At 37.0% G+C, this 26995-nt stretch overlaps 1 protein-coding gene across 3 annotated transcripts in view; it reads left to right on the top strand.

Moving 5' to 3' along the window:
- kcnq5.S (potassium channel, voltage gated KQT-like subfamily Q, member 5 S homeolog) overlaps nucleotides 1-24752 on the top strand; it is a 263575-nt gene extending 238823 nt beyond the window's left edge. For 2 of the 3 annotated variants that reach the window (XM_018265498.2, XM_041564678.1), the window contains 5 exons: nucleotides 8861-9081; nucleotides 10756-10864; nucleotides 17029-17160; nucleotides 21828-21954; nucleotides 23000-24752. In XM_018265498.2, coding sequence (XP_018120987.2) covers nucleotides 8861-9081; nucleotides 10756-10864; nucleotides 17029-17160; nucleotides 21828-21954; nucleotides 23000-23935 — 1525 coding nt within the window. In that variant the 3' untranslated portion in view covers nucleotides 23936-24752. The remainder of the gene's footprint in view (nucleotides 1-8860; nucleotides 9082-10755; nucleotides 10865-17028; nucleotides 17161-21827; nucleotides 21955-22999) is intronic. The other variant, XM_041564679.1, reaches the window with a different exon arrangement.
- The last annotated feature ends 2243 nt before the right edge of the window (nucleotides 24753-26995 follow it).

Genomic DNA, 26995 nt, shown 5'->3' with positions numbered 1-26995 from the left:
ATAATATCTAGTTGTTCTGCCCTGGCCAATCTCTGCCCCCAAACTCCATTCTCCTTTTCACCAAGCCCTACCATCTCCTAAATCCAAAGCGCTACAGACCCTTTATCGCACACTTACGTCATTGGCTGGTAAGGCCAGAACTAAATGGTGACAACCCTCGAATCTGCTATGTCCAGAAATAGCCTATAACTGTAGGCATTCAGAAAAGGAGATTCATGTAGACAGAAAAATGAAAAGGTAGGACAAAGCCTACTTATAAATAAGTCATATTTTTATGTTCTGTTTAAAGCATGCACACTGTTTTATTAGAACATTTATAGCTGTTGTCAAACGTGGTAAGACCTAACCTGTGTGCCATTAGTTTACTGCATTGTAAGATAATCCTGTATCTCCCCTCCCTCCTAGTAAGCTTTGTAGTAATAAACAGAAGCTCTTCAGGATGTACACCTCTCGGAAACCTAGGTATTCAGCATCCTGTCTGCTCCTGTGATTTCTGAGAATGCCAACTTAAAGCAGGTGCATGATTAGTGACTTAGCATTTTGAAATCTCAATTCTGTGCCTTTTCCTCCTGCGGCATTAACTTTCGTTTTTTTGTGTAGGGTTCTGAAAGCGCTTGTAATGTTCACTGCTGCTTGCTGCCTGGAATAATGAATTGTGATCTGGCAGTATGTGGTGGCCAGACATGCTGATATCTTATAAATAGAAACTTCTGGCCTACAACAAACAGCTGCACTGCAGCATGCATGGGCTTTATAACCTGGCTGCCCTCTTCTTCTTTAGTTGGAAACAGAATGCCCCTACATGTCAACAGCTAAACCAGATACTGAACAGATGGAATCATTAACATGACTGGCGTCCAAAGGGATTAAGGACAGGATATACCTGCCATGTAAAGCTTTCTAAATTATGGTTATCTTAGGTTTCTTCTTCTGAGAAATGATACTAAATCATTAATGCCTGTGTGTAAAGAATATTCTAACAGTTGTATGACAATTGCAAAGGGAAAGCAAAAGAAAAGAAATAAGATGAACTCCCACAGGCAAATATTCACTTTGTTTCACACCACTAATGATGCCAATCTGAAACTAACTTTAGTTTATTAACAGCACCAATGCGTTTGTTTGCAAAAAGTAATTTCACCAGGTCCACACTGAATAACTTTCATTATAAATATACAGCAACCCTATTACCATTTCATTATCTACATCATATCCTCCATGTAAAAATCCCACACACGTCCTTGCTTTATAACATAAATTGGCCAAAGTATTTCCCTCATACTATTGTTTGGGGGAAATAGGCAGAGATACATTTGTAAAGTATTCTAATTCTAGCGATGGGCAACCTTTCTGCACTGCCACAATAGCCAGTCTCTCAGCTTTCCTTAGAAAAACATAGATGTGCTTTTGATTGCAGCCTTTGTTTGGCATAGCCCAGTGATAGGCACTGTGAATTATAGCAATTGTGAATCGAGATTCAATAATATTATGCAGTAAGGTGAACCACCCCATTGATTCTGCATGCTAGATGCTAAAATTAAGTAACAGAATCTATTAAGACCAAAAGATCTATATACTATAAGGTGCCTGGTGTAGAGGCCTTACATAATGTGCTGTTGCCCTTTCTAGTATGTTTCTTCTCCCAGAGCGGAGTGCCTAATGAGTCTATCCACCAAACTGATTACAAAGAAACTTCCATCAGAGCCAACTAACTTTGCATATGCACAATTATATTGACCAATAAGTACTGTGTTTTCCCATAGTACTGTTCAAATGCTGTTCTTTTGGCCACCCATGCCCTCTAGGGTAATTGGCATATGTTGGTTTGTCCCTTTAAATAAATACATACCTTTTACATAATTGTCAGTATTAAGCTGGCCAAACATGCAAAGATCCACTTGTTTGGAAAGGTTGCCAAATGAGCGGATCTCTACTTAATATGCCGACCTTGAGGTGGGCGATAGTCTGATTCGGTTGGGGGCTTTAGGCCCCAATGATTCTCTCAATGACAAGAAAAGAGGAGGTTGGAGCAGGGACCGCATCAACATACCAATGTGATCCTTGATCCAACGGGATCTTTAAACCTGTCCGATTGATGTCTTCCTGATTTTCATCCAGATATCAATCGGGAAAGCCTGTCTGAGGGCCCCATACATGGCCAATAAGTTGCCATCATTGTCTGTTGGAAATTTTATAGGCTCATACATGGCCACCTTTAGACACCAGGGGGTATATTGATCAAAGAGTGAAGTTAATAGTGAAGTTCCGCCACTTCCCATTCATTTCTATGGGGTTTTTAAAGGCGTATTTATCAAAGGGTAAAATTTCACTTTCACCCATTGATGGAGAGCTGCAGAATTTCACTCTAGTGGCGGAACTTCACTCTTTGATAAATTTACCCCCAGGTTTGAATTTTACCTGCATGAGGGTAGATTGAAATGTAATGCTTAGAATATTACAGTAGTAAGCGTGGCAATTAAATAGTGTTCAATTGTGGAAAAGAAGTGGAAGCAGGATCTGGAATCTGATTTTATCTTATTAGTGTCTAGCTATAGGGTTGCAGCTAGTAATAATAGGTTTCCATATCTGACTTTTTCGGTTTCAAAGCATTAAGTAGGTTGGTTCCTAAAAAAATGTTTAATGTCTGCAGCCAGCATGAAGCACTGTGTGCATGTATAATGTCCGATATGCATGCTATTTACTGACAGCTGTATTTCTCCTGTGTGCTCGTAGAATGGCAAGCAAAATTATAATGTTGTACGTATAAGATAAAACCTGAAATTTTATGGGGTAAGTTGTGAAATACAATAAGTAATATTTCAGTTATATGTTACCTTTGCAGTTCCACAGTTCTTATGAAAGGGCACAGTGTGGTACCTATTGCATATGGTACAATACATAACTATTTCTAGGGGTTTATTTTATATTTATTTATACTTATCATTGCAGTGACACTTTCTATATGCATCATATTATAATGGTCACAATGAGTTGTCAACATTTTAAACAGTCAGCAAATTTTATTCTATAAAAACTAGAGCCGCACACTGAGGAATAAGGAGAACGTTTTCGTTTGGAGACTGCTAACAGGGAGCTTCTCAATGAGGACCCATTTTGAATATAGGACAGTTAACCTTTTTTGTATCAAATAGTTTTTTCCTTCTATAGTTTGTCTGTTAGTGGTTTGCCTATAGACTCATACAATCCCTCTCATCAGTGAATGCCTTGATTCTACCCTAATAGTTACTAATCATGTTAGTCACATTGCATAATTATCCCCCTTTTATAATATGATATATGTTTTATCAACGGTAATGGCACATGGGAAGTTTTGTGGTCACAGGCAATATGCTTTTGCATGGAGGTCCGACATTCACCATTACATGAATGTAATCCTAAATGCTTCAAAAATAACATTAGGAGTGGTGACAGCTGGAAAGAGGTGTTATGACTCCTACTGTTCTCTATTGGAGGGCAACAGCAGTCAAAATGCCCCATATGCCACTAGCCTAAAAGTCCTCTTTAATTTTTTATTTTTTTTGCAATATAATTGGTTCAAATTCCATGTTGTTATATTATTTACAAGTTAAATACATTTGTTTACATTGTCTCTGCTAAGCTACCTTGTCTCTTTTACTCTTAGGCTAATGCCAGAATGGGCTGAATTTGGCAGAGAAGCAACTACTAGCATTTCTTTACCGAATTCAGCCGCATGTACCTGCATCAAGCCAGCACAATGGTTCCGGGTGCAGGCAGGAGGCTAATGCTTGCAGAGGAGCTGATTTTCGGTTTGCGTATTTCAGCAGGCAGATTTCAGTCTGGCATTAGCAGTATTTTTAAGCCACCTACAGGTATTCCAAGTAGCAGTGTAGGAAATGATGATGAGACATTCAATTAAAGAATAAATAATCCGGCTTTGTTTTATGGGACTGTAATCTTATTCTGAGTATACAGTATATCTAAAATTCACAACATAAAGCAAGATAATTATCTGTTGTTTACCAGAAAGCTAATACAAATAGTTCGGCCTGGAAACAGATAGTCCACTACAAAAAAGTGCCTATGATTTTAAAAGCAGTAAAAGTACATGATTTATATTCTCGCATTATTTCCCCTTTGAATTTATCCAACACAAGCTGTAAATTGTATCAGTCTATTCGCTCTTGTCTATAAAGAAACATGTAACACACAGCAAATGTTTCCTTAATTTTAATCATGTAGCTTCTTGCTAAATCTTTAATGCCCAACATCTGCTGTAATAGAAAACAGAGCAGAAATGAATACAACAATTTGCATATAAATCTGTAAATGCCATAACATGCCGTCTCATACAAGTGCAAATTGATATCAAAGTTAACTTTTATTTATCCTTTATGGGGGGAAAACACTGTTCTTCTAAGAAAATTGCTTTGTTGGGCACGAAAAAAGTTTGTATTTAAATAAATTCCTTGGGAGGTTGATTGCTAACTCTGTGATAATCTGTAAATTCCTTTTATTCTAGGAGATCAGTGTTTTAATTGCATTAATATCATCCAATATGTTGAAAGTGACAGTGTACTCTCTGTTTTACTAGGTCTAATTTGGAAAGATTATGAAGAATAAATTATTACAAAATAGTTGATACAGTGTAGTATACATGTTCTAAGCAGGAAACAGAACCTTCACCAATTTATTGCAGAACCAATCGATTCCTAAATATACAATCTGTTTGGATTTTCTATGGCATATTACAGTTTAATTGTGAACAACCCTACACACAGGCATTGGACCTGGGCAGTAGCCCATAGCAAACAATCAGTGGTTTGATTTTTTTTTCAGGCAGCTGCGGGCAAGGCAAAAAATCAAAAAAAAGGATTGGTGGTCACAATTTGTTGCCTAGGTGTCATTCTGTGTTCAATTGGTCAGTAAGATATAAAATGTAATGTTTTCTTGCTGCAATAAATTCCTTCAGTTCTAAAGCCAGGACATTGTACTATCTTTGCAATAGTGCTGGTACCTTAATAGTAGCCTAAGAAGAATTTTCAGGACATCTGACAATTGAAGTTAGATAGATGTGTTTAATATAAATGTGCCCCAAAGCCACTATTTTGTCTGATATTAATGCCTTATGCCATATTAAATATATGTTGCTTCCAAATGGGAGTATCACTGTTTGATTTTGTTTTATTTGCCTGTGAAATGTGAGGTGAGAACTAGAAAAAGGAGCATGAAGAATTGCACTGGGGATTTGATTATACTGCCACAATGTGAAAGCCCAGGTTTTTTATATCAGCTGTCATACACTATAGTAATGCAGGAATCACATGCCAATATAACACTGATATATGAAGGAACTTGTGCCTTGTATTCATTGCAAAAACAGACATGAGAGGGATTGAAATTATATAAAGAATAAAATAATATTGATGTCATGCTTTATTACAAATATATGGGAGACATAAATGTAAAAAATACTTTATAAGTACAGTTGTATTTAATTGTGTCTGAGAGTCCCAAGTAGACAAAGAAAATAGTCAACAGTATTCTCATTTGTTTTTACAGGAATGGAAACCATTATCCAGAAACCCATTATCCAGAAAGCTCTGAATTACAGAAAGGCCATCTCTCATAGACTTCAATTTAAACAAATAATCAAAAAAAAATCCTTTTTCCTCTGTGGTAATAAAACAGTACCTTTTACAGGTATGGGATCCTTTATCCGGAAACCCATCATCTCCCATAAAATGCCATTTTATCCACATTTTTAAAAATGATTTCCTTTTTCTCTGTAATAATAAAACAGTACCTTATACTTGATCCAAACTAAGAAATAATTAATCCTTATTGGGAGCAGTACCAGCCTATTGGGTTTATTTATTGTTCACATGATTTTCTAGTAGACTTAAGGCATGAATGTCTAAATTACAAAAAGATTCATTATCCATAAAACCCCAGGTTCTGAGCATTCTGGATAACAGGTGCCATACCTGTACTTGATCCCAACTAAGATATAATTATTTTTATTGGAAGCCAAGAAACTTTATTTGTTTTATTTAAAGCTTAAACGATTTTTGAATAGATTTAGGGGCCTATTTATTAAACCTCAAATTTTTCTGGTTGAGTTTTTAAAGGGGGAAAATTTTTAGAGGAAAAAAAACGTTTTCAAGATTTGTTATGCTCTGAAGATTATAAGAATCCAGATTCGAAAATACTCAAGATAAAACCTTTTGAAATCATGTAGAAGTCAATGGCAGATGGTCCCTTTAACAACGTGTTTTTACCTTCAGGATTCTCTATAGTTTTGGGCTGTTTGCTCTGGTTTTGAGTTTTTGGAGTGTCAATTTGAAAAAGTTGCACGATTCGAATTGACGACAATTTTGTCACAACTCTTTCTTGCAGTCATTTTTTCAAGTAGTTTTAATGATAAATTAAGGGGATTTTAGAAGTCTGGCCAACTTATTTTTTTAAATTAAAGTCAAGTTTTAGTAAATACCCCCCAAAAGTATGGTGATCCAAATTATGGCAAGATCTCTTATCCCTAGAATTCTGGATAACAGGGGCCATACCTGTACTGTGAAACACCAAGTTAACTAACCAAGAAGTAACATAGTGTTCACTTGACTTCTCCTCTGTTTCAGTTCTATAACTAAAATTGTTTGGCTTAACATCCTAATCATATTTGGTTCTAGCTGTTATATATCCCCCCCCCCCTTTGCATAGCACAGAACAGGAACCTGCATATCTATATTTTCAGAACTTTCTGGATAACAGTCTTCAAAATAATAGATCTCATACCTGTATTTTTTTTTTCATTAAAAACCTAACTTTAACAATAGATAGTACTGCTTACAATGTAATGGGAAGGCAGTTGTATTACAAAAAAATGAGTCTCAGACTGAATTATGCTTTCAGAGACAAGCAAACCTTAAAGGATGAAAGGAAAAAGGCAAATTTTAAAGATACATAAGTACTGTGTGATGCTGGTGGGATTCTGGAAGGGAGTATCTTAACCATTAGGAACACTTTAAAGATATAGAAAGTTTGAGGCATAGGAGCCTTTTGTAAGTTACAAGTGTTATATGTACCTCTCTGCTATAATAGGGGTCTATAAATGACTACTCGTTGGGCTTGGATCCTATGTACTTCATAATCTCCATAAAAGTTTCATGATATCAAATTGAAATCATGGGGCAGCGGAGTCCATGTATCTTATGGAGACTGATAACAGAAGCCGCAATATGCTATGATATGCCATATACTGTATATATGGAATTGGTTTTAAAATGAGGGAATTTATTATTGCCTGTGTAATGCTTTTATCCCTTAGTCTTTGTACACAACTGTTAAAAGATTTTTCTTCAGCTATTTATTCTATCTATATAGAGTAATACAACGTTTTCACAAAATATTGTCATGTTTTTGTCTTAAATAGGGTAGGTTTTGTAGTATTATTTTGGAGATCAATATTTGTGAATAGGACTTCTGATTCCCATCAATACCATGTTTTACTTTGACATAACAGTAGCCCTTGCTCATTTATTGTGCTGGCAAAGTATAAAATCTTAGGGTAAATGCTTGTTTTACTTACTATGTTCTATGATCTGTTGTTTCCCAGAATTGTAATGTGATTTCATCCAGCAATGTTTGTGCCTGATTCTGGGGTACAAACATTTGTTCCAGGTAGTAACATAGTTACTGGGTGTCATTTAGGAAAAAATAGACATCCATTTGCACACCTCTTATATGTTGTTCATAAGTGCAAGAAGGGGCATTCTGTGGGCTTAATATACTCTTTTGCTGAATCATAGCATAGATAAGAAAAAGCTCTATCTTGTAAATATATATATATTTCCTTCATTCTCAGTGAATATTCTTTTGTCAGTTTATGATGGGAAAATGTAAAGTTGTATTCAGAAAAATTATTAAATGGAGGGCACTCTCTTTCAATCAGCAAATTAGAATATGGCACATAAAGCCCCAACAACACCCCCATCAGGTAGTTCCAAAGTACTATTTGACTATAAAGGGCTTGCACACTTACAAAAAAATAATGAGTAAATAGACAAAGGTGGTAAAAAATCTCTTTATAAATTATTAATTTAGTTATGCAGCAAAGGTGTTCCATACAATCAATATGTATCAAGAAAAAAATACATTAGCAGTAGCATTTGAATACACACCGCCAAGTCATAACCAAGAAAGCGGATACCCTTGCCAGAAAATGAGAACTACCTCAATGTTTCGGCATGTAGCCTTTATCAAGGGGGTAAAATTGTAAACAGCAAAAAACATTTTTTTGTGCCCTGGCCTAAAAATAATAATTTTTCCTCCGCGGGATTATTCACTACTTTAAAAGATTTCACAAAATATATAAAATATTACACATATTTTTTTCCATTATTAAATTTCATTTCATTACCCCATACTTCTTCTTTTAAAATTGAAATCAGAATATCGAGCCAACGTTTCTTGTCATCTGGAACATAAGAGGTGCTGAGTTTATTTATCACTTTTATTTTCATTGCTCCAAATAATGCTTTGCATTTGCATGAACTAATCCTTTTCATTTTGTGTTTTGCTTGCTGGGAACTTTTGATGCTTGCATGACTGTTTGTTGTAGCCATTTTAGAAAAACAATTTTGGAGAAGTTTTATTGTTTAAGAAATGATGCAATGATTATTATTAGCTTGATTCCTTTGCATTTGCATTGTGTTTATCTTTATTAACGCAAACGAGCAAATTAAGAGATCTGATTAAAAAAAATGAAAAGCAAACTAGTGCTTTTTCTGACAGTTGACATGAAAATACATCTTCTCTTCTGTATGTAAGTGTAACAAAAAGATGATATAATTTTAAGTCTTTGCAATTATTTTTTTTACAGCCAGAAGTTAAGTTTTAAAGAACGTGTCCGCATGGCAAGCCCGAGAGGGCAAAGTATAAAGGGTAGACAAGCATCGGTCGGAGATCGGCGGGCAGCGAATGCAGATGTTGCTACTGACGGGAGTCCAACTAAAGTGCAAAAGAGTTGGAGTTTTAATGATAGGACACGGTTTCGGCCCTCCCTCAGACTGAAGAGTTCACAACCAAAACCAATCACTGATCGTAAGATTTCTTATTTAATTAGAAAACATGGGAACAGTGACTGATTTATGTGCATAGCTATTAGGAAATAATAAATCTCAGGAAGTTATAGCCCTCAGTCCTAAAATGAAGCAAATAGACAAAGAAAAGCATGGAAGGCTTTTTCAAACAGAGATCCTAGTGCTTGTTAACTGTCACATTTGTGCGTATGTTTTTTATTCTTAAAAGTTTTTGTGAAATTCTTTTGAGGTATTGGCTGAATGCTTGTACTTTATATACATATAATGGGGTGATGGGAGCATCAATTTCTTGGATAATGCTGCAGCAAGAGAAGAAGGGAATTCAGCCTCATTCTTTTTGACCATGCTTTTAAATAAAAAAAAACATGGAATTGCATGGCATTGCTAAACACAAACAAAAATGCATACATATAAAATACAAAACCAATGCAAGTGATAAGGAGGGCCCTGCAAAATAGAGCTTACAAGTGAAAAGGAGAATGGCATATAAAATGAAAGGTGTGGGGATGCGCAACATCAGTGTGAGTTTGGCAATCAGCACTGAGGCTGCATTAAGCAGAGGCTCATTTACAATATAGGGGCCCATTTACAATGGCTCATGCAGTGTGCAAAGTGCATAAAAAAGCTGCAATTGGACATTTTTTGCACTTTAACTACAGACAAGCTTTCCGTAATTCAGAGCTGTCTGGAAAATGGGTTTCCAATTATCTGATCCCATACCTGTATTCACATGTATTTTTAGAGCACCAACAAATTAAACAAATACTTGTAATTTCCTCCATTGTGACATGAATTTAATAGCACAAACGGAGGCAGGGCACAATTGGCACACATCTTGGTGAAGGACATTTTGAATATTGGTCATCATATTCAAATGTACAAATATGCGATTACTTTCAGATGTTTTGACTGTTTCCACAATGGAAACAAAAGGAAAGCAAGAACATTATTTTGAAGTGGTTAACAGATGGTATCTCAAGTTCCATTTAAATGACACCTCTATGAGGAAGATTAGGCTTATGTGATAGGTCCAATACTTGCAAAGTGTGTTGTCAAGAAACATTTCAAAACATTACTTAAAAAGGAAACAATAGAAAATCCCAGATGTCAGAGGCATACATAAATTGCCCGTCGAACATAAAATGCTGCTCCGATTCGTACTTACACACAATTCATTTATTTTGGAAAAATAATTTATCTTTCACAGGTAATAATTTTAAACCATTATCAAAGAATTATGTGTGAACAAACACACAGATACTGTCATTTTGGAGTTTTGTTACTGTGGAAAAGTTCTTATTATGGAGATTACCATATTCCACTGCAGTAGTGTATGCTGCAGATCCCATAATTAAAATAGCTTACTAATATCCCATGATGTATGGTATTCATTAAATATCGGTGACAAGTATATATACATTACGAGACTGGTTCATTTGATCTTTTTCAGGAAGTTGATCATTCCACATAACATTTCCACCGGCCTTGCTTACTATAGCCCTAGTGATAAATCCTTGTTTTAGTGTTATATCATTGCTTTAATTTGTTCAAATAACTATTGCAATAAATATAAGTCAATAGCAAGCCTAAAATAACTTAAACAAATTGCACCATAGTCCATAAAAGGTTGGTGTCTGTGAAAGTCCTCTGTGTAAAGCATGACTTTATCTTTCAGCGGATGTCAGCCTTGGGGCAGATGAAGTTCATGATGAGAAAGGATGTCACTGTGATGTATCAGTTGAAGATCTAACCCCAGCTCTTAAGACTGTCATACGAGCAGTCAGGTTAGTAAAAAAATTATAGGACAGAGAAATATTTACAATGTCCTGAAGTTATGTGTGGATTAACTGTTGCTGCCTTTATCAATTATATGAATTATAATATGATTATTAACTATAAATAAATAGATAGACAAAAACAAATGTATTACCTATTAGTTTATCCTGCACAGTAGGATATATATTAAATAATAATACCAGGTCTAGAATATATGCTTTCAAAGAATACATGGGATTTATATAACTAGTAAATGGACACAATTATGATAAAAATCCTCAGAATCTTGCCATTTCTGGCATTCAATGTCAAAATGACAACTGCAGCCAATTCTTTAGGAACAAGTCTATTGATAAAGACTATTGTAGGTACGCTGGTACTACAGGGTGTCCACACTACCAGGTCAGCTTCTTGTGTGCAATACATGGGGCAGTAATGGAGCAGGATGCAGGAAATTTACAGGATAATATAATAAAAGCTGTATATAATACATACTGTATGTTCCAGCTATAAGAATGCCCCCAAATGTGCATTCACTTACCCATTTCTAAAAAGTGGAGGTGGCTGTAGAGTAGCTAAACCTCACAGAAACAGGTTTCAAAGATATACAAGTACATGTCCTGAAAAAGAAGGTATTTTCTTGTTTCCTGGTTAATTCCAGGACCCACTTTTGGGTGGATAAATAACCAGTTTCAGTCTCCATTATTGCATCTTCCCCAATTATCTCAGGATTGTGTTATACAAGTGTGCACCCCACCTGCATTTTTTACACATAAATATATCCCTGCTGCCCTGTTCAATTTTTAATATATTTTCAGAAATTCTCTTCTCTTAAGATATGCACTTTCATAACTCCTTGATATTCATTAAGTTTTTTTCATTAGCCATTGCCCCTGGGCTTTTACTTTTTATGTAGCATTTTTTTTCCTTTTTAATCCTTCTCAGTGCTTCATAAATCAACTTTTGCATTTTTGGTATCTATGAATCCAGCACAGTGCAACCAACAGAAGTAATTCTTTCAGAAAAGGAAACATTGTTCAAGGATTAAATGCATGAGAAACACCAAAAAAAAAAAAAAAAAAAAAAATATATATATATATATATGCAAATTGAATTGTAATTCCTGAAATGTAATGTATATATATGCAATCCTTTTCTTCAGACCTGGCATCGTTTTATGCACTGAACTAGGTCAGGGATTCAGCGGTGGTCTCTCAAAATTACAATAGTGAAAACTGTACAATAGTTTCTGTGAAATAACACCAATTTTCATAGATTTTTTTTTTACAAAACAAAACAAGCCTTTTATTTGCCAGCTGAGTGAAAAAGAAAACATTTCCTTCTTATTTCAAAATACATTGGAAACATTTGAATGTACTTTATATGTCAAATGCCCTACGGGGCCCAGATCAATAATACAGTTCTATCATCAATATATCTCCTACCCTCTCACATACTTTAGAATATTATTATTACCATCAGTCTTCATATATAGAGCACAAAGCAGATAGGTAGTGATGGTTGACTCTGTTGTGACATACAATAAGGGGCCTATTTATTATGCTGTGTAAAACAAAATGTGACGAAAAAATTATGTAAAAAGCTGTGTAAAATAAATGGCACAATTTAATAAATGGAATTTATCAAGGTGTGTTTTATTTTATACCATGTGAACATCAGATTTGCAGATCAGACCTTTGTAAGTAAATTCCAGCAGAAGTTGGTCAAAGAGAAAGCACGAAAAAAAAAAAAATTTACGTGAATTTTTACGTTGTTTTTTACATGGCGATTAGTGATGATCTAAATTTTCCGCCAGGTTTCCCTACTAAAAAGATGCCTATAGACTCCAAGTGGTGAAAAAAATTATTGTGTGTCAAAAAAATTTGCCTTTGCCATTGTATGAAAAAAAAAATTGTTGCCCATAGACTTTAATGCATTTGGCAAATTTTTCACTGTTTTGCAAATTTTCTACAAAGCAAAATGGGTCAGATTTGCTCGTCACTAATGGCAATGCCATGGCTATGTGTCTTTGTACACATAAGTAAATACATCCTTAATGTACAACGAAACAGGGTATAAAAATATCTGCTTCCTACATCAAACCTCTCCCCTCTTAAGATGATTCTAACATCTTGCTCCCACCCAAGTGTATCCCTGTTGTATTTCTACCCTAGTTTTTCCTCTACAAATGTTTTTTGATACTTTCTCTTCTAGAATTTCTCTTTAAAGTGTAATGAAATATAAAAAAATATATTTAAATCTTAGTTATTGCTACAATAACCACCCTTAAGCTGTCAGATCATCCCTATAGTACAGGGTGCCCATAGAACATACATTTCCAAATCAACTAACTTGTCATTCAACATAAAATATGTACTTTAGAAGGGCATTTTTTGCAGAAAGATACAAATTATATTTAATGTATTCATCTCAACGGTGAGTGTCCTGGAAAAGACTGAACTACTTCCCCAATAATCTATTGCAGATAGTAGACGATCGATTACAGTTTTCTGCAAATAGGGGGAAGGAATTATAACCAGTGAGTCAGTGTTAAGCACTATTTGTATTTTCTTGGGATTTTGTGTCAAACCCTTCTCCCAAGTAGCCAAATATCTCCTATAATTTGTATCATACGTTCCAGATTAACTACTACTGTCAGCACTTCAGCAAGAAAAAAATACTTACGCCAGCAATGTAAATACTTGAAAGCTTGTGCAAATAAGGTAAAGAAATGATGGTAATTCATCATTACGAATGAAATATTTTTTCTCCCCAGTTTCTTTAAAGTAATCAATCTTTTTCTCAGCTCTTGAGACCCTTATTTTGCTCTAGTGAGAAAAGACATTCAGTGGCTAAAGATAAGTATCTCGGGATATTTTTAGACTCTTCTTTTGCAGTAATGGCCTGTAATTAAATTAATCAGCATCATAGAAAATGACATAAAACCCAGTGCGACAAAGCAAACTGTATAACAGTAAAGTATATTTTTAAAATCAGCTTAAATACACGTTCCATAAAGCGGTTATGGCAGATGAAATTTATATTTTATTAACTTCCTTTTTTAATTTTCTCATTTTGAGAAAAAAATCCACTGACCAAAGTGGTAATTACAGCTTTTCTTTTGTGCACAACCACTAAAGTCCCACGTGTCTACGAACTGTATAACACAGGTACACTTGCTCCAGAAGCATCAGGCACAATTATGCTCTAGTTCTTGAAGAAAAAATCCTACATTATTAGAAAATAAACTGCACATATTTTCTGTGTCAGAAGTGTAAAAGACTTAGTGGGCGGTTGTGCTAATTGGAATAAAGGAAACAGAGTATGGGAGTAAATGCAGCATGGTAAATGGGAGGGTAAATACTGTTAAATAGAGTGAAAAAGAAGAAATAGATATGGTAGGCAGGTGATAAGCCGGTAGGGGAAAGAGAGGAAACAATGATAGACAGAGAAAGCAAATCCCATATCATATAGGGAGCTGCAGGCTGAATATATCAAATTATAGCAAAAATACTAATAAATTGTATTGTCGTTAACATGAACTGTCATGTACAAGAAGTTCTTTTATTATTACAGGCATCAATAAATAATTGTTTATTTAAAAATATACTGGGGGATCTCTCTGGGTAGATGGACCTGTCACCTACACATAAAAATCTATATAATGAAAGTCGATATCTATCATAAAAGTGTTTAGATATTTGAGCTGTCAATCAAATATTACCTGCACTGCCTGAGACATAGTAGGGTAGACAATTACTTTCACTTTCCATTCAGCAATTCCTAGATGCCACTGTTTTCCCCATATTCCCTCTCACGCTCTATTATTGTGTAGGGCAGTGATCCCCAACCAGTAGCTCGCGAGCAACATGTTGCTCTCCAACCCCTTGGATATTGCTCTCAGGGTCCTCAAAGCAGGTGCTTATTTTTGAATTCCAAGCTTGAAAGCAAGTTTTAGTTGCATAAAAACTAAGTATACTGCCAAGTTGAGCCTCTTGTAGGCTGCCTTTCCACAAAGGGGCTACTAAATAGCCAATTATAGACTTTATTTGACACCCCAAGGGACATTTTTCATGCTTGCATTGCTCCCCAACTCTTTTTACATTTGAATGTGGCTCACAAGTAAAAAAGGTTGGGGACCCCTGGTGTAGGGCATTGCACATTGGCATTAGGTCCATATACAAGATTTTGGTGTGATACATGATTTGTCAACAAAATGGCTCCTGCCTCCGTGTTGTGATTGTGCAATTCCAAGACTGAAGGAAACAAAACTTAAATAATAAATATTGTGTAAGTAAAGTTTATTTTGCTCAACTAACATGATAGAAAAGCATTTGGAATTATTTTTTAGGGTGACAGGTCCCCTTTAAAGGCATTGACACAATAAGACATCAAAGGTTTAGACCCTTCCGGTAAAGCCTAGGGAGTCTTTATACTGAAGCCAGAAATACTGACTGCACATGCAGAGTCAGCGCAGTGAAGCTCACAAGCGCCATCTTCCGCACTTCAGTATTCATAGCATAGCAGCAAATGCCGAATTCCCATAGCAGGCTATGTCGGTAGTTGCACCACATGTTCTCTATTAGCCATAACTTGCATCTCAATTGCGGTAATTTTAATGCATCTGGTGTACGTCACCATATGGCTACATTTACTCTGAAATGTGGAGAAAAATACTACTTTGTGGGAAGAACATGTGGCAGTTTGTGTCCAAAAGATGCACTTTGCCCACTCTACTGTGTTAGTGAGCCTTCTTTTATCCATTGTGTATTAAAAATCATCCATATAACTACAATTTGCAGTGCTTAGTAATAGTAAAGTCCACTTTTCTAAAGTTCCAAGAATCATTTCAATAAAGAAATGTGACCCTTGTAGTAAATGTATATGCACAGCAGTGTGTGCTCCTGTTGCAATGGAATGATCTGTAAATATAGCACTGGTGCCTTCACTCAGTATGGGACTGTACAGTACATTATTCTACAGCCCTGCTTGGGAGTAGGCCAATGGGCCAGATTCAGTTCAGTGAAAAAAGTTATCTCATGGTTTATGACTTGAAAACTCATGAACGAGATTCAATTCGAGGAGAAAAACTTTTCTCCTAATTCACTTCCAGTTTTTTCCCATAGACTTCAATAGAGTTTTGAAAAACTGTGAGATACGTTTTTCAGAATTGAATTGCGTCTCAAATTGAATCTCATCCATGAGTTTTCACAAGATAACCCTTTTTCTCACTGAATTGAATATGGCCCAGTGTGTGAATTCATATAATCATATAGTCCAAAAAGAGAAAAGAACAAAAGTAGGGTTGTAGCAGGCATACTAATACTAGCAGTGTAGGAAAATATCAATTTGTTGCTTCAAGAGACTTGGCAGAGATCCCCCACTATATTGCCTGAGCAACAAATATCATACAAAACATTGCTAATAAAATGCATGTGATTTCATACCGCAACTTCAAACATGCAATTTTTTCAGACAGGAGTCACTCTTATAGATATCTCATAGATGCATCTATACTGGACTCTTAACCCTGCACTACAGATAGGACTGTACATATGTATACAGTAAGGAAAGTATGTCTGATAGGAAAGCACCAAATCTACTTTTCGCCAGATTCAGACAAATACCAAATCCAGTTATTAACCCTCGATATTCGGCTATCGAAGTAAAATCCTTCGACTTCAAATATCGAAGTCGAAGGATTTACCGCATTTACTTCGATCGAACGTTTGAAGGAAAAATCGCTTAGAAAGCTTATGGGGAAGGTCCCCATAGGCTAACATTGGTGCTCGGTAGGTTTTAGGTGGCGAAGTAGGTAGTCTAAGTTTTTTGTAAAGAGACAGTACTTCGACTATCGAATGGTCGAATAGTCGAACGATTTTTAGTTCGAATCGTTTGATTCGAAGTCGTTCGAAATTCGAAGTTTTTTTCATTCTAATCCTTCACTCGAGTTTAGTAAATATGCCCCTAAGGGTTCGGATTTAATTTGCCCAAATCCTAATCCTGACGAAAATGGCTCGGAATCTGTGTATCCCGGGTTTCAGATCAGTATGTGTACATTTTTATGTAATACAACACAATATCAATAAGGCTGATTTGTAATAATTTGAGTCATACATATAAAGTGATAAAGTGATGCGCATAATGCAATATGCCTTTATTTCTTCAACAGGATCATGAAATTCCATGTAGCAAAGAGAAAATTTAAGGAAACTTTACGCCCTTATGATGTGAAAGATGTCATTGAGCAGTATTCTGCTGGCCACCTTGATATGCTGTGCCGAATAAAGAGCCTTCAAACACGGTTTGTAATAAAGTTTAATATATGAGCAGATTAGATTTAATAACCATAATAACCAAAAGTCCAATAATATAGTAAAATGATACATGGGGCGTGACTGGAAGACTGGGAGAAGATCTGTACAGTCTGTACAACAGAGTGGTGCAGTTTTTTAACAAGAAGAGTAATAGAAAAGCAACTAGAATCATTGCAGTTTTACCTTTTTGCACCTTTATATTTTGTGTATGCTTTATTTTAAAAGGTATTGCTAATGGCTAGTCAAAGTCCTTGCAAATTCGTAAACTACTCATGCACAGCAGTAAGCTGTAACCAACAACCACCTAATAAACAATTCATTAAAAGGGATTCTGTCATGATTTTTATGGCTTACTTTTTATTTCTAAATTACACCGTTTACATTGGAAATTTTTTACTCTACCATTTAAAATTGTATTCTTAAACCAACAAATGTATTTTTGAAGATGTAATACTGGTGTAGAGGCAGCTCAGAGCTTTGTGCCTGATTCTCATGGGGTGCCATTTGTCCCAAATATATTCTGCACAATAAACTATCCCTAGTACAGAGAGTGAATGTCTCTCATGGTACATACGTATTTATGACCATATACACAGATAAAAAATATACAAAAGACCTGTAGGGACCCATAGGGTTAACTTGTCCCTGTGGCTTTAATTCCCTACGCTTTCTCATTTCCCTAGTTGCTGGGCAGAGGCTCATGTAGATGTGATTTGCATAGTTCTATTTTTGGCCAGGAGGCGCTGTGACCACGTCCTGTCACACTTTGATATAGTGAGTGAGAAGGGGTGGGTCTTTCTTTTTGGCTGCTGGATGCTGATCCAGCTCTGAGTACCCAGGGGGCCTGGGTACAGCAAGGCCCGAAAAAAGCCATGTGCTCTAGAGGGACCAGTACCTCTAGAGAGATAAGTCGGGGAGCAGGGACCCTGTGAATGAGGCTAGTGAATGGCAGGAATATAATGTTATAGACTCTGTAGGAGAGTAAGACAGTGAGGGGAGATATAAAGTGCAGCTTTGTGCTCCATCAAGGAGGTGTAGCAGGGAGTAGCTTCCCAGGCTGTAAGATTTGCCTACAGCGAAGGGACCACAGTGGATACGTTGTCAGGCCTTAGGTTCTCCTCCCTGACTACTCCACTGGGTGAGATCTGGACCATGTGTGAGGTATTTCTGCCTGGAGATATGCTGTACTGCCTTGACTACATCCTCAGGAAAATGAACCTGCCTCTACCTCTTATATACTGTCTGAGCTGTGTGCTGCCTATATATTCTTCCTCTACCGATGAGCTTTTTGTGAGCCTGCCAGCTCTGTATGAGCTGTGTGGTGTGTGTGTGCCTATATATATATTCTGTATCTACCTCTGTCAGCTCTGTGTGAGCGGGGTGTGCATATATATTCTACAAATGCCTAAGTACTGATGTAAGTACAACCCTGTAGATCATTTGTCCCTGACAAATAAAAGTTTATTCTGTTTGACTACAAGGACCTTCTGGTGCTCATTTGCTCTAAGTACTAGCTGGACATTAACCCCTTTTGGCCTGTTTAGCCCAAGATAGCGCTACAGACCTATTTCTATTAAAGAATGAGAAAAAAATTTGGTTTGTGCACAAAAGGATATCATATTAAAAACTCCATTCGGTACATTTTAGCAAGAAATCTGTCTGACAAATATATAACATCCATGCAACAGACACAAGTATGTGCAAAGTTACTTACAGTATGAATTACAAAAAAAAAGAACTTAGACAGAATATATAATTTTGTAACATAATGATGTGTTAGGCTGCATTAGAATATGTGTGATAAACTGCATGGCAAGTGGTGGATTAAATAATTCTGCTGTGTTAGTTTAGGTAAAGCAGCCAGACAAGCACAGTGGGGGTCATTTATAAAGTTCATGCAGCACATATTTATTCGCAAATGGTTGTATTGCCCATGTTTTTCCCTGAACACTAACACCGGTTTTGGCGAATTCACATTGAGAATAAATTTTTATAAATAGCTCGCAAATGAGATTTGCATGAGTGCGCCCAGTGCCGTAACTAGAGGGGGCGGGCCCTGGTGCGTGACGCGCAGCCGGGCCCCGCCCCCCCTCCGTACACAACACCCCCTGCTCCCCCGGTAGTTCCACCACTGAGTGCGCCCACTGTGCGAGGTTGAAACGATATTGCAAAACTGTTTTGCAAATATTTTCTCCGCCACCATGGTTGTGTCGTAATTCAAACGCAGAGTGTGCACATAATATTCACAATTTGCTATTTTTGCCATATTTAAAAAGCTATTATAGACATTCGCAGTGTGAAAAAAAAAAAATCACAATTCTGTTTGCACACTCTTATTCAGCTTTATAAATGTAACCATGTGCAGGGCAAATATATTCACTGTGTGAGCCGATCTGCCTTGTGCGAAGTTTATAAATGAGCCCCAGTATCTTCTGGTACATGTATTACAGCATGACAGGTAGATCTGGCCTGCTTCATGCTTCCACAGCTTAGACAGAAATTTTACCCAGCAACCACCTCGAGTGGGGATTGGTTGGCCATGGGTGCTGGTCAGTGAGCAACCTGACCTTCCCCCTCCCATTCTTCCCCAGCAACTCTGAGCAGTTGTCACTGCTTCTCCTCAGGGCACAACCAGGGGCAATCCTGGGCATTTTGCAGCCGCCCCCCCCCCCACATTGCGCAGTTGCGCGCTCTGCACTAGAAGAACCATATTTCTGGGGTGGAAAACCGGAAATTTGGCTCTTAGTTACCAGGAGCTGCATTTTTGCTGCCCCTAGTTACCAGAGGGTGCTGCCACCTGAGGCGAGTGTCTCAACTTGCCTCATTGGCGGAGTGACCCTGGGCACAACCTCTCAACTTTATTTACCACCCACCCCTGGATTTTAGGATTATCTCTTGTTTTATTTGTTATACTGTTTTTTCTCTTTTATACAGTTGCTTTGTATTAGGGTGTTGGTACATGTGGCTACTGTGGGAGATTAGTTGCCCAGCGACTTCGGAAAAATGAAGTGATCTAAGTGCCATCCCACCGGCGATTTAAATTTTACTCGGCGGAAAGGCGTTTAGGCGTTCAGTTGACTGAAAAAGAGGTGATTTGTCGCTGGGCGACTAATCTCCACCAGTAGCCATGTGTGCCACTACCCTTCTTGTCACAGCTTTTATCTGGTAGTTTTACAACACCTGACAGCGGATGGATTACATTTTTGGTGAGTTAAGCAGCCAAAAGGCCTGGGTTAGCTGCAGGAGACTCCTGTCACAAATGGTCTGTAATTTGTGCCTGCTGGGCCCCCCGGTGATTGGCATATTTTGTTATGATGGTTTATGAATATTTAATAAAAGCTGTGGCCACTATATCATCCACTAAAAATGTTATAATGTCTTTATTGTTAGAAAGGTATGAGCAGCCCCAGTGGCACCCCCAGCTCATCTGGCCATTTGGGCAGCCACGAGGGAAACAGGAGCAGGAATCATAAGACAATGGGCAAACAGCAGGAATGCCCTTAAACAAAATGCCCACACAAGCTGATTACTACAATAAGAACAGTCATATCACCTATAACTATGATATTTATGATTTGCATGATTTTGTTTCTCTTGAATCATTATCAGTGCCGCATTATATTTCTCAGCCATTTGTAAGAACTTCCAATTTAGAACCTGTAGTGTTTAACAGCAGGAAACGTTGGATGGAAAAGAAGAGGTTGGATGGCTTTTAAGCAAGGAAGGAAATAATGGGGTATGGAAGATAACTCACAGTACAAGTTGATGCAGGGACTAGTCCAATTGCCATCTTGGATACGGTAAAGGAATTTTTCCCCCCTCTGAGGCAAATTAGAGAGGCTTCAAATGGGTTATTTTGCCTCCCTCTGGATCAACTAGCAGTTAGGCAGGTTATATATAGATTTAAAAGGTTGAACTTGATGGACGTGTGTCCTTTTTTTATGAAAAAGATACAGAATTTTTAACGGAAGTATATTGACGATAGGTTTATTTTTAGACAGTGGACCCGTTACAGGAATTAAATTTTTTGACTTTACATCCCCTTTAAAATCTAGCATTGTCATGAGCTAGTTAGTTAAAACATGATATATGATATCCTTTTGTGCACAAACCAGATTTTGTTCTCATTCTTTAATAGAAATAGGCCTTTTGTATATTTTTTTTATCTGTGTATATGGTCACAAATACTTATGTAACATGAAAGACATTCATTCTGTGTACCAGGAATATTTTTGTATACAGAAAATATTTGGGACAAATGGCACCCCATAGATTCTGAGCTGTGAGAAGCACTTCAGGATGACAACTATTGTTTCACCCCTTCTTATTGTATTTAACCACAACCCAAGTCGTGCAGGGGTTTTCCTGCTTGGGTGCTATTCTTGTGTCATAGGAAGCACTTTTAGCAATGCAAACAAATCCTTCAACAGAGGTGTCAGGGAGCTGTTAGTTTAGTGTATCAGAGCACAAGTCACGTGCTTTGGGGGCATATATATATATATATATATATATATATATATATATATATATATATATATATATATATATATATATATAGAAATATTTTTATGTATCATTTGATATTCAGGAAATTTTAGGAATAACTTGTTTGCATTGTTCACAGTGTCACTTTATTTCATTGTTTTTTTAACAGCGTTGACCAAATTCTTGGAAAGGGCCAGGTATCTACAGATAAGAAGAGCCGGGAGAAAAACTCATCAGAGATTGAAGCAGGTGACGATATCAGCATGTTGGGTCGAGTAGTGAAAGTAGAGAAACAGGTATGAGCTTTATAAAAAAAAATGTGCATTACTTCTATGATAACTACCTATGTACAATCATACATAGATACCAGCATGTCTACAATACTGGTATGGGAATCGTAAAGTAGAAGTTGCAAACAAGCAGTGGCATTTGCCCTCTACAAATCATCCATCTTCAATTGAGTGTATAGATTGAATTTACTGTATGTGTGCCCCCTCGAGTTAGGCGATTTGTTTCAACCACACACACATATAGTTATATTACATATTAGTCAGTACACCTGCTGGGCTGTATGTTCTTGTAAATGGCACAGCAGTCACTGGATCTGTTATAACTCTTGTGTTCCCTTATGTCCACAAAGAGACCCAAGAAGACATTGTGTCTGATTTACAAACTACAGTCAGTTCATTTATTTAATTTTATAACTTGTAGTAGACTGTTCACTGCTGATTGGTGCTATTGGCAAAAGCACAATTTTATAATCTATTTTACCCAAGTTACTCAATTTGCCCATCTTTTTTACCTAATATTTTTTCTAAAAAAAGTCTACCCTTCCATCCTTTGATATCCTTCGCCCAGCTTGATGTGTGACTACAGGGGATAGGCATACGGCCAGCTTTAATTTCAGGAGAGATACAGACTTCTGAATAATTTTCCTCCTTCGCATTGTTACTCTATGTAAAATGGAAGGAGTTCATTAAAGGACATGTAAAGCCTACATTTTCCTACCATGTATATAAGTTGGGCATTTCTTCTCCACCCAAGCTACATCATTTGTACTGCATATACCCCCTCCAGTAACACTGACATCTGCAAACAGGACATGTATGCTGTAAAGTTCATTGCAGAATACAGGTATACACAGACACAAAATACTTTGATAATAAGTTCTGCTGGGGCTAAGCACTGTAATGACATCTCTATTTTTTTGTGTTCTTGTGTAAATGTGTTATATATTTTCCCTTTCATTGTAAATTTCCCAGATCACATCTTCCGTTTATTCTTTGCTTTTGTGATGTAATACAATCACTATTGACAATTTTTTTCCTCCTGAAAATACAGGTACAGTCCATCGAGTCGAAGCTAGATAGCCTACTGGATATTTACCAACAGGTCTTAAAGAAAGGATCTGCCTCAGCCCTGACCTTGGCAACACTTCAGATGCCACTTTTTGAATGTGAACAAACTTCAGACTATCAAAGTCGAATAGATGGTAAAGATGTGTCAAACTCTGCACCACATAGTTGCTCAATCACAAGGTCAGCTAGTGCCAACAACCCACGTGGATTTCAACTCGTACTGACACCAAATGAATTTAATAATCCTTACTATGCATTAAGTCCAGCCATGCATAGTCACTCAACACAAGCATCATCCAATTCAAATGATGGACCTGCAATTACAACAAACAGTATACCAAACCAAATAATCCAGGCCTCAAAGCCAGCAACACCAACAACATTACAATTACCACCTGCGCCAACTTTAAGGCCTATCAGCAAACCTGAACCAACTCACATTATTCCATTGACCACAAAAGAAGACAATTGTGATGTCACCTCCTGCCTTGTTGCCTCAAAAGAAAACATACAGCATGCACAAACAGGTTTAACTAGACATTTTGTAAGGAGGAAAAGTCTTGAAGCAGAGAGTGGCCTATTGCCCTCTAATCCATTCATACACAAGGATTTTAGCAAATCATTTTCTGTACAAAATTTAATTCAATCAACAGAAGAGCTAAATGCTCAGCATTCGTGTAGTGACTCCAGTGTCTCTAGAGGCAGCCAAGAAATGTACCCAGAATGGAAAGAGTCCAAACTGTTTATAGAAGATGAAGCGGTAGAGATAGAGACGTTTGATGCTGCCTCTCAGTCTACTGTAGAGACTTCTCTGTTATCTGATTCTTTGAGGACTGGAATATCAAGATCATCTCAAAGCATTTGCAAAACTAGGGATGGTCCAGAATCACTTAGCCCTCCTAATGTTAAACACAAATAAACCCCGGGTTTTTTATAGGCTTACAAAATTCCATTAGTCATACATACCATTGCATGAACTCATTAGAAAGTTCTTAAGATTAACTGTGCAAGGATCAGGAAGATATTGAAAGGCAGTTCAATGAGCCCTACCTTCTAGTTGCATGAAAATGCATGCTTCAGTAACGGCTACCCAGATTTACAAATTTACCCCTGAAGAACCCTTCAGTGCAGTAAGTAGTTGGTGTAAAGGCCAACAAACCTATGCAGCTGAAACTGAAACAGTACACAAGTAAATCGGGAAATTTTGACTTTTTTACTCTTTCATGGTACATAAATTGAAACTAGAGCACTTCAAAATTGTTCAAAAGTTGATGTTTACAACAAAAATGTTACAGCTGCTAGTAAAGCGCCATGAAAAGAAGTAACATTGGGGTTGATCAGCTGCTAGATGCAACAGGATGTACACACTGACTCATTTCAACCTGTTATTTTTAATGCTAACAAGAAATGAATGTTAATTTTCTGTATATTTTTGGTGACTTAGTGCTGTGGCAAAAATGGTGCATCACTTACAGGTTGATGGCCCAAGTTCTACAGCAGAAGCAATTTTTATTATGATTATTTTAGTTTTTTTTGCTATAAACTTTTATTCCATATCGATAACTGTCACTGCAGTCTTAATGTTACTTGATGTATCTGCAAAGGACTTGAACTGATTCCTGTGATGTAGGTTCTGCCTCCTCGTGTACTCTGAAGAAGAAGACGCATACTTGGATGTGTGTTATTTACTCACATAATGCATCTTACATACTATGTCCATGTCTATAAAAATTGGCTACAGGGATGTTGTTTTGAAGAATGTAAAAACTAAGAAGGGGCTGCAGGTTATATGTATACAGTGTATATGTGTGTATATAAATAAAGAAATACTGTATATTTATATAGAGATATTTATATACACATACATACTGTATATCAGTTCTGTCCAGTTTCAAGCTCAATAATCAGCCACGATTTAAATGTTCATACCTGGTTACATTTAATTTGTGACTGAATCATTCTAAATACATTACCATTCACTATAATTAATCAAGGCCAGTTAAAAGCTGCTTACAGGCTCCGCTCACCTCCTTCGCACCATTTTTTAAACTCCCCATGATGCTCAAAGCAGACTTTTATCATTTATATGCAAAATGGCTTTTGTCTATGACAATTAGTCATTTCAGGAGTTGCCACTGCTATATACAGTAGATGACATATAAACAAATGACCCCACGGTGATATCCAAACGGAGGCTATCTTGGTTTGCAGAGAGGAGCCGTTCAAGTAAATACCAGCTCTCTGGAGTGACTTAAATACGCATACAAATTATAGCCACTTTGCTGTATTTATAAAGGGAGAACTAAACCCTAAAAATGAATATGGCTAAAAATGCAATATTTTATATACTGAACTTATTGCACCAGCCTAAAGTTTCAGCTTGTCAATAGCAGCAATGATCCAGGACTTCAAACTTGTCACAGGGGGTCACCATCTTGGAAAGTGTCTGGGACACTCACATGCTCAGTGGGCTCTGAGCAGCTGTTGAGAAGCTATGCTTAGGGGTCGTCACAAATTATCAAGCAGAAAATGAGCAGCACAGAGCATGTGCAGTGAATCAGCAGAAAAGAAGATGAGGAGCTACTGGGGCATCTTTGGAGACACAGATCTTTACTGCTAAAGGGCTGTGGTTGCATTGGGCTGGTGTAGAAACCCAAAACATAATGTACAACATTTCTAGCTACTTCTTTAGTTAAGCTTTAAGGGATACTGTCATGGGAAAAATAAAATTCAAATTGAACCAGTTAATAGTGCTGCTCCAGCAGAATTCTGCACTGAAATCCATTTCTCAAAAGAGCAAACAGATTTTTTTATATTCAATTTTGAAATCTGACATGGGGCTAGACATATTGTCAATTTCCCAGCTGCCCCAAGACATGTGACTTGTGCTCTGATAAACTTCAATCACTCTTTACTGCTGTACTGCAAGTTGGAGTGATATCACCCCCCTCCATTTTCCCCCCCAGCAGCCAAACAAAAGAACAATAGGAAGGTAACCAGATAGGTAGACCTAAGAACAACACTCAATAGTAAAAACCCAGGTCTCACTGAGACACATTCAGTTACATTGAGAAGGAAAAACAGCAGCCTGCCAGAAAGCATTTCTCTCCTGAAGTGCAGGCACAAGTCACATGACTGGGGGCAGCTGGGAAATTGACAAAATGTCTAGCCCCATGTCAGATTTCAAAATTGAATATAAAAAAATCTGTTTGCTCTTTTGAGAAATGGATTTCAGTGCAGAATTCTGCTGGAGTAGCACTATCAACTGATGCGTTTTGAAAAAAACATGTTTCCCGGTGACAGGATCCCTTTTAGTTCTCCTTTAAGGGACGCACACCTTTAACACAAGCCTTGTTTATTGAGCCTGCTGTTTGTTGAACTGAGAGGTACATTTTCCCTCATTACAGCTAACATAGCTCCATATTCATTGCACCCCCCCCCCCCAAATATCCATCTATCCCAGGTAATGAGCTTAAACTTGTAATAACTACTCCCCTTTCTGACTTTTTGTTGTTGTTTCATGCCAGTATGGGTTTTGCCATAGTTCTCTTGACATATTATATCCCTTTGCAGTCTGAGTGTCTGAAAATCAACTACTTATTATTTGGCATTTTAAATATTTCTTCAATCTCTATTCAAATTCTATTTAAACCTTTGATATTTTTTTTTTTGTAGGGGAAGTGATGGGAATGCAGATAAAATGGGAATGGGCGATGGAAAGGGTGAACGGATGTAGAGTAGGGTAAGAGGAGAAGAGAGAATAACACAGAGGGAAAAAAGGCAGCTCAGAATCATTCTTTCCCACACACATATGTTACTGGTTATACTGTATACACACACACACATATATACACACAAGATTTAGAGACATGCCCCTTTATGGTTAAGAATGAATTACCAGATCCTTTATTTGGAAGATATGCGAAGCACAATTAGCTTGATTGCAGTTTGGCTTTTCAAATGTCATTCAGGTTGGTAC

The sequence above is a fragment of the Xenopus laevis genome, chromosome 5S, assembly GCF_017654675.1.
Source record: "Xenopus laevis strain J_2021 chromosome 5S, Xenopus_laevis_v10.1, whole genome shotgun sequence".
In the NCBI taxonomy this organism is placed as follows: Eukaryota; Metazoa; Chordata; class Amphibia; order Anura; family Pipidae; genus Xenopus; species Xenopus laevis.
Note: the sequence above shows the minus strand (reverse complement) of the source record. Positions and strands in the feature narration are given on the sequence as shown.